This window comes from Anolis carolinensis, chromosome 1 (assembly GCF_035594765.1).
Source record: "Anolis carolinensis isolate JA03-04 chromosome 1, rAnoCar3.1.pri, whole genome shotgun sequence".
NCBI classification, from domain to species: Eukaryota; Metazoa; Chordata; class Lepidosauria; order Squamata; family Dactyloidae; genus Anolis; species Anolis carolinensis.
The window spans coordinates 204405370-204414701 of NC_085841.1; the positions used below are offsets into that span (position 1 = coordinate 204405370).

Sequence of the window (9332 nt, forward strand, 5' to 3'; positions counted from 1 at the left end):
ACCTTATCTACTTGTGGTAAAAATTTTGTTGTAGTCTTCTCCAATTTCACTTTGGTGGGAAACTTGGGCTGTGAAGTGAAAGGAAGAGAAGCTAAAATGAGAAACATATAACCACAATAATTTTTTAAGCCCTCACCCGCTTCAAAGACTGTAATCCTAATCAAACTCACTAGAAAGTGAACCCCGCAGAAGGAGATCATTTCTGAATTTCCTGTTTAATTGTGTGGTACTTACTTTGAAAGTACATTAGAGTCTCACTTATCCAAGCTAAACGGGCCAGCAGAAGCTTGGATAAGCAAATATCTTGGATAATAAGAAGGGATTAAGGAAACACCTATTAAACATCAAATTCATAGAATCATAGAATCATAGAATAGTAGAGTCGGAAGAGACCTCATGGGCCATCCAGTCCAACCCCCTGCCAAGAAGCAGGAAATCGCAAATTAGGTTATGATTTTACAAATCAAGCACCAAACATCATGTTATACAACAAATTTGACAGAAAAAGTAGTTCAATACGCAGTAATGTTATGTTGTAATTACTGTATTTACGAATTTAGCACCAAAATATCACAATATATTGAAAATATTGACTACAAAAATGGCTTGGATTATCCAGAGGCTTGGATAAGCGAGGCTTGGATAAGTGAGACTCTACTGTAGTTGTTCTACTCCAGAAACTTTGTTATTGTGGAAGTCACAAACTACGTTGAAGTTGTTGAGACTCTCTGGGATATTCATTGAAAAACAATAGCAAAATTTGCTGCAAGATGTCTGGCAAAAGCAAAGTTTTTGCAATTTAATAAACTCTTTCCATTTTTCATGATAGAACCAATTAGGAAATGAAACTTATAACCCAGGAACAAAAATCATGTTATATAGTGTAATCAAGTCCGCAAAAATCAAGCACACAAATATGAAGGCACAACTGCACTCCTCTCTGGAACCAATAGATGATTTACTCAAAAATGTGGTCCACAAAAGTAAAAGGTTACTCCATTATCCCATTGGGCAGCTTGATCCCTCCTGACAAATGATAGAAAGAAGCTGAGAAAAAAACCCTGGACTTTTTCTCTAGTTCCTTGTGGAACTGTGCGTTGTATCATGACTTTCACATCAATAAGGATAATGAACCCATCCTGCATTTTTAGTTTTCATTTTACTATTCCCCCCACCCCCATCTCAAGACCCAGATATGCTCTCTGGCTTGTTTAGCTTTCCTTCTATAAATGACAGCAATCCATCAACATGTACTAACACAGGGCTCATTTATCACAAGCCAAGGATCCTCCAGTTTGTCACGCCATGCCCAAAGGGCCATTGTTTCTGTATTCTCTGTGTAAAATACACACATTCTAGTATACCTTACAGATTCATCCCTTTGAAAGTTACAGTTGCAAACAGAAGGTATAGGAGTATAGTGATACCTTGATTTAAGAGTTTAATCTGTTCCGTGACTGAGCTCTTAACTCAAAGCACACTTAAAGCAAATTTTCACACTAAAATGCAATTAATTCATTCCGACCCCCTTAATCCCCCCCCCCATTTTTGTTACGTGTTTTAAAATATGAAAATGTACTTTATAAATAACAAATAATGTACAAATGCACATTCACATGGAACAATAAAAGAAGAAAGATCAAGTTTAAAATGGTAGAAGCAGAAAGTTGTGGCAAGGAAGCACATCTGAGGCAACAAAATGTGTGTTGGCCAGTGTAACAACAAGGCAAAATCTACACATTCATATGGAACAGTTAAAAAAGATAGATAAACTTTAAAATGGTAGAAGCACAAAATTGTGGCAAGGAAGTCCAAAGCACAAAGTGAAGAGCAGAAACATCCTTTTCTTCATAATGTACTCATTCCAGCCTCTCTCTCTTCATGAAGCCAAACATACCAGGAATAAAAACCACACAAAATCAACTAACCCAAAGTTCCTCAAAGAAGACAAAAGCAAAATCGACAGCAATCTCCCAAAGTGGACAAGAGCACGAGGCACGGAGGCTGCTCCCTTGAAGCTCTAAAGTCCTACACTCTTGTGCTACCATAGTGCTCCATCTGGTGCTAGCTCTTAACTTAACATTTTCGTATGTCAAAATAATAATAATGATAATAATAATAATAATAATAATAATAATAATAAACTTTATTTATATACCGCCCTATCTCCCGGATGGGAATCAGGGCAGTTTCCAATCATAAAAACAACACATACATTACATAGCTACATAATAACACATTATTAAGCAAAGTAAAACAATACAATTATATAGCAATAAATAACACTTACACGACCTGATCAAGGGGACGGGAACCATAAACCCAATATATTAAAATGTATCATTTTGGGCTAGATAAATCTTGTGCAATATATTCAGGCCCAGAAATCGGCGGTATTCCAATGTAATTACTGAAAAACCTGCCGATACCACCAGGTCTTCAGTTCCTTACAGAAATTGGATAATGTAGGGGATTGCCTGATCTCTTTTGGCAGTGCATTCCAGAGCCGGGGATCCACTGCCGAGAAGGCTCATTCCCTCATCCCCACCAGCCGCACTTGAAACGGTGGTGGGAGCGCGAGAAGAGCCTCCCCGGAAGATCTCAAGGTCCGCGCTGGCTCATAGGAGGAGATGCAATCTCGGAGATAGGTAGGGCCCGAGCCGTATGGCTTTATAGGTCAAAACCCAGGTCAAAACCCAGGCCAGGTGACAACTCCTAACTCAAACACTGTGCTTATATCAAAGTGAAACCCAGGCTAAGCGACAGGTCTTAATGCAAAATGCTCTTATGTCAGGGTACTCTTAAGTCAAGGTTCCACTGTACTTTCATATGAGTGTCCCAAAACAGAAAGGGCTTCAGCAGCAGCAGTTGCATCTTCAATATCTGGCTCCATTGAAAATTCTCTCACACTGAAAGGAAGACCATTCAGACCTGGAGGGACTCTCTTGATCGAGAACCACTCATCCACCGTTTCCCAGATTTGAAAACAATCACCCTTAAATAATGATCCCGATATCACATTGTACCATTCTCTTTTAAACAATTTAAGGGGTGATTCCCCAGAAAACGAACATCTCTAGGAAGAGGGTTCAGTTCTTTAACTGCTTCCATTTTGGTATTGTTCAGCCTTTTGTAACAAAAAATGACTTTGTCAGTGGCATCATTAGGGGATTATGGGGAATGCAAACCACACCAGATGACACCATCAAAGAGGTGACACCAAAATGAATCTCTACAGCATTTTAGTGCAGTGTTTCAGCAGAAATGTATTGTTTTAAATAGAAAAATATCCCCGCAGTTTGATGTAACGACAAAAACATTTTTGTAATCCCATCTTACATGTATTGCATTAATATACATACAATGATAAAGCTCTGTGTTAATTTCCTTTTTGAACCTTATAATGGGCATGTGCTCTGATCAAAGCTGTCATTATTACTCCATTACAATGGTGTTTCAAATCACACTGTTTCTTCTGCATACATTGTAATTTTCATTGCTCCTGGTTATTTATGATCACTAATTTTTTCAAATTTTCTGGTATCTTAGCTCCAATATTGTGCCATAGTCTGGTTTGGGAAAGGTTCATGGGTTGACACAGCGAGTTTCAGCAGCGAGTGGCACCAATCCTAGTTTTCTAGTGTATGCATGGAGTTCCTTCTTGAGTAGGTATGGTCAATTCAAAAATATCAGAGGAAAAAGTAACTATGATCGCAGACAGGGGTGCCTTCTCCGTAACACTGTTATGGACCTCAGTGTGAACATCAACAAAGAACATAACATTTTTAATGACTCCTGCTTCTGTGTCTTGACACCTTTCTGACACTGTGTGTGCATTCAGAAGTTAAACCATACTGAGGATTGAATTTATGTCTAAATTTATGTCTAAAGCACACCTAACATGAAACTAAACAAAAACTACATCAAAAAAGTTTTATGCACAGCCTTTAAAGGAATTTCAATTGAACAGCAAATAGCTTAATGAACTAGGATCCCGTTTCAAACAGTTTTAGTAAATAAATAATATCTTACTCTATATTAAATATTCATATAATCCATGGTTTGGAAGAAAACAAAACTTGAGGTTTCCCATTTTTGAAAGTCTATAGCAATGGTGGCGGGGGCCCAGTCCTTGCGAGGAGATAACTACCACCAGCATCCCATGCAAACTGTCTGCTTGAGTTTACATTTCAAAAACTAATTTAGAAATTATATGAACAGCTGCAAGGAGGATTACATCCCTTTTAAACGTTTTGACTTTGAAGAGCTCGGGCTGCATTTTTGTTTTCCTAGAGGATGTCATTCCACAATCAACTTTCCACTAATGAGACGAATATATTAAACTCTCCTTCAACAAATATGCCTTGCACCACCTGCTCTTTCCTCAAACTGCATGAATGTTTAAGTAAATGTCAAAGGAGGAGGAGGGGAAGGCATTTTTTCCACATACAAAAAAGGAACGTAGTTAATTCAGTCGATTTACTCTACACAAAACAGCAAAAATATTTAAATGCCAGCCACTATAAAACGTGGATGAAATCCTGCCAAATCAAGCATCGTTGAATGGTTGTAGCTAAACTGGTGAAAGAATGCCCTCTGTTGGTAAAATATATTCCACACACATTCCCGAATCTGTAGATACTAAACCCAACTACACTGAAAAATCCTCTGCTAAATAGTTAAATGGATCCTGTCTCTTTATCTGGCTTCAGTCTTCGATTTCTGGTTCAACCAGAGACTTGTTGTTGTTGTTGTTGTTGTTGTTGTTGTGTGCCTTCAAATCCTTTCTGGTAGGCAAACCTACCACCCAGTTTTCAATAATAATAATTATTATTATTATCAACACAACGACGTTGTATGGCACAGCAAACAAGATAGATATGCTGGATTTCGTTTCGCAAAACCACAAGTCGAACACTTCCCAAGTGTCTAGGACTGTGTGATGTATTTTCTGATGATGTGTGCAGATCCCAGTAGGGTGGCCTTTTGCAGTTGGCAGATGGTGATTTTGTCAATGTCTATTGTTTCCAAATGCCGGCTGAGATCTTTTGGCACGGCACCCAGTGTGCCCATCACCACCGGGACCACCTGCACTGGTTTCTGCCAGAGTCTTTGAAGTTCAATCTTGAGGTCCTGATAGCGGCTGAGTTTTTCCTGTTGTTTTTCATCTATGCCAACTGCAAAAGGCCACCCTACTGGGATCTGCGCGCATCATCCGAAAATACATCACACAGTCCTAGACACTTGGGAAGTGTTCAGCTTGTGATTTTGTGATACGAAATCCAGCATATCTATCTTGTTTGCTGTGTCATACAATAATAATAATAACTTTATTTTGTACCCCGCCTCCATCTCCCCAAAGGGACTCAGTGCGGCTAACCAGGGGCCAAGCCCAGATAGTTACAATAAAAACAGAATAAAATAAATACTTAATACATCTCGTCAGAAGATTTAAAAAAATACATCAAAGTAAGCAGATAATTATACACAATAACATAGTAAAATAAAATAGTAACAATCATATAATTTGACAGAATATAAAATCAGAACAAGCATTGGCAAAACAAACCGGGCCAAAGAGTATATATTGTAAACTCAACGGATGAGGTAAAAGTGTAAAGTGCTATATTTAATAAGAGATTTGGGATGGGTTAAACACTGAAGTTATTTCAGTGGTATCTATTGATCTACTCACATTTGCATGTTTTCAAACTACTAGGTTGGCAGAAGCTGGGACTAACCGCGAAAGCTCACCCCGCTCCCCGATAGATAAATAGATGGATAGACAGATATCAATTACACTATGTAACAAAATTTGAAACAGTTTCTGTTCCTAGTTTGAAAGTGTTATTTCCTGTTGAACTATGCAGTACTTCCTTTGAAAGTGGTTGTTCTACTTCAGAAACGTTTTGTGTTTGCCACAAACTATGTGTATTGGAAATTACAAACTTCTTCAAGCCTCCTCTTGTAATTTGCTTATCTATAACCCTGTTGCTTACTTACTGTATATATGTTGTGTTGTGCTGCTTTCTTTCCTTGCTTTATGTTGTTTCCTGAGAAGTTGTGGGAGGCCCTTCTACACAGCTGAATAAAATCCCACATGATCTGAGACAACCACAGACTCCATCAGACTTTTTTAGACTCTGGGACTACTCAGATTACAGGCTTGTAAATACTGCTATTTATTCTAAGGGCCTTTCCACACAGCCATATAACTCAGAATATCAAGGCAGAAAATCCCACAATGCCTGCTTTGAACTGGGATATCCGAGTCCACACTGCCATATAATCCAGTTCAATGTAGATTTTATACAGCTGTGTGGAAGGGGCCTCAGAGCGATGTTGTGGCCGTATCTGTAACTTTGGGACCTTCCACACAACTCTATATCCCAGAATCTCAAGGCAGAAAATACCACAATATCTGCTTTGAACTGGGTTATCTGAGTCCATACTGCCATATATTCCAGTTCAAAGCAGATAATGTGGGATTTTATTCAGCTGTGTGGAAGGGGCCTGACTAATAAATTGCATATCTTGAACACTTGAAGGTTGTGAGTAAACCACATATGTTACTGTATTTCTACAAAAGTCTTCTTTATTTTGTCTCTTGAGTGCATAATATAAAACAAGTCATTTTATGGGAGAGGAGATATGTTTTTGGTGGTATACCACTTGAGAAGATACTACTCTTCTCTTCTCTAAGGCCCCTTCCACACAGATTAATAAAATCCCACCTTTTCTGCTTTGAACTGGGATATAAGGCAGTGTGGACTCGGATAACCCAGTTCAAAGCAGATATTGTGAGGTTTTCTGCCTCAATATTCTGGGTTATATGGCTGTGTGGAAGGGCCCTTAAAGGCTATAAATGCCATTCTCTAAAAAGGTTATGATCTCTAAAGGGTCATGCTTTGCTAAAAATATGAAATTAGTTGAGACTCCACAAATATTGCAAAATGTACTGCAGGATGTACTGCAAAAAGCAGGTTTTTACAGTTTAATACACTCTTTTCCACGTTTTTATGATCGAACCAAATAGGAAATGGCATTTATAACCCAGGAACAAAAAGCGAGTTACGTAGGGCCCTTCCACACAGCCATGTAACTCAGAATCTCAAGGCAGATAATCCACAATATCTGCTTTGAACTGGGTTGTCTAAGAGCCCTTCCACACAGCCATATAACCCAGAATATCAAGGCAGAAAATCCCACAAAATATCTGCTTTGAAGTGGAATATATGGCAGTAGGTAAAGGCAAAGGTTTTCCCCTGACATTAAGTCTAGTTGTGTCCGACTCTGGGGGTTGGTGCTCATCTCCATTTCTAAGCCGAAGAGCCGGCATTTTCCACAGACGCCTCCAAGGTCATGTGGCCGGCATGACTGCATGGAGCACCATTACCTTCCCGCCGGAGTGGCCGGAGCAATACCTATTGATCTTGATTTAATATTAATGTAATGTTTGAAAATGTTACTATGTATTGTTTTCAATTAATTCTATTTTAAGATTATTTGTATGCATGAGGCATTGAATGGTTGCCATATGCAAGCTGCCTTGAGTCCCCTTCGAGGTGGAGAGAGACAGGGTATAAATGGGGTAAATAAATAAATAAAGATCTACTCACATTTGCATGTTTTCGAACTGCTAGGTTGGCAGAAGCTGGGGCTAATCACGGGAGCTCACTCCGCTCCCCGGATTCAAACCGCCAACCTTTCTGTCAGGAATTTCAGCAGCTCAGCGGTTTAACCCACTGCGCCACTGAGGACTCCAATATATGGCAGTGTGCACTCATATACAATAGAGTCTCACATATCCAAGCTTCTGGATTATCCAAGGCATGTTTTCAATATATCGTGATATTTTGGTGCTAAATTCGTAAATACAATAATTACAACATGACATTACTGCGTATTGAACTACTTTTTCTGTCAAATTTGTTGTATAACATGATGTTTTGGTGCTTAATTTGTAAAATCATAACCTAATTTGATATTTAATAGATTTTTCCTTAATCCCTCCTTATTAACCAAGATATTCGCTTATCCAAGGTTCTGCCGGCCGTTTAGCTTGGATAAGTGAGACTCTACTGTATTCCATTATATTCTGCCTTGATATTCTGGGTTATATGGCTGTGTGGAAGGTCCCTGCGTCCATACTGCCATTTAATCCAGTTCCATGTTGATTGTATACAGCTGTTGTATACATAGTGCGATTTCTCAGGAAATGCCTGTACCTTTAACAGGACGAAAGGTTCCAGTGAGAAAAAAAGAGCCATGAGAGGGTTGTTGTATGTCTTTTGGGCTGTGTGGCCATGTTCCAGAAGTATTCTCTCCTGACGTTTCGCCCACATCTATGGCAGGCATCCTCAGAGGTTGTGAGGTATGGCCATGAGACTTTGCAAGGAATTTTGCAACGCTATTTCGAACGCATCTGAAGACCTGATGTGAAATTGTCGTTTGAAACGGAATTCGTAACAACCCGGGATTAAATCAGCACTATAATAACCTGTACTCTTCAATACAGAACGAGTTGACTTTAGTTTTGGGGACAGTCACCATAGCGACTATGAGCCGTCCAAGAGTGCACGGGCTTTGGGGCTTCCTGGATGGATATATACAGATGTGGCGCGCCCCCCTCACCTTCTCGTCGCTCATGGTTGGCTCTTCTTTCTATGCGGAATGCAAGGGGCGAAAAGGGGGCGCGCGCTCGCTCGCACGGAAAGAGGGGCGGAGTCTCCCCTTGCAGCCGGGAAGGTGTCGCGCGGCGGACAGGGGCGCCTCGCGCTGTCGCCTAGCAACGGCCCCAACGCCAAGCCTGCCTTGGGGCGGGGCGCCGAATCTCGGCCTTCCACTCGCCGCTAGGGAAGCGGGGCTCTCATTGGTTAGGAATGAGAAAGGGGGCGTGGCTTTAAGGTGGCGCCTCCTCCTCCTTCTTCTCTCTCTCTCATGTCACCCATTCATGTTCTTAGCAAGTGCAATGAACCCTTTTGACCACTAGGAGGCACGTGTTCCCTTCCAAAGAAAGGTCCATAGTGTTGTCGAAGGCTTTCATGGCTTTCACAGGGTTGTTGTATGTCTTTCGGGCTGTGTGGCCATGTTCCAGAAGTACTCTCTCCTGACGTTTCGCCCACATCTATGGCAGGCATCCTCAAAGGCTGTGAGGCATAGATAAACTAGGCAAGGAAAGGAAAAATATATATATCTGTGTAGAGTCCAGGGCGTGGCAAGAGTCCTTTGTCACTGGGAAGCCAGCATTAATGTTTCAGTTAATCACCCTAATTAGCATTGGAAAGGTTTTGTCTCTTGTCTAGGGGGCATCCTTTGTTCAGTCATTAGCC

The 9332-nt window shown here is 40.3% G+C and overlaps 1 protein-coding gene across 1 annotated transcript in view; it reads right to left on the reverse strand.

Moving 5' to 3' along the window:
• dnah7 (dynein axonemal heavy chain 7) overlaps positions 1–8769 on the reverse strand; it is a gene marked incomplete in the record, with an annotated part of 224097 nt that extends 215328 nt beyond the window's left edge. Inside the window, 2 exon segments of the mRNA XM_062964053.1 lie at positions 3–68; positions 8635–8769. Coding sequence (XP_062820123.1) covers positions 3–68; positions 8635–8649 — 81 coding nt within the window.
• Positions 8770–9332: the final 563 nt, after the last annotated feature.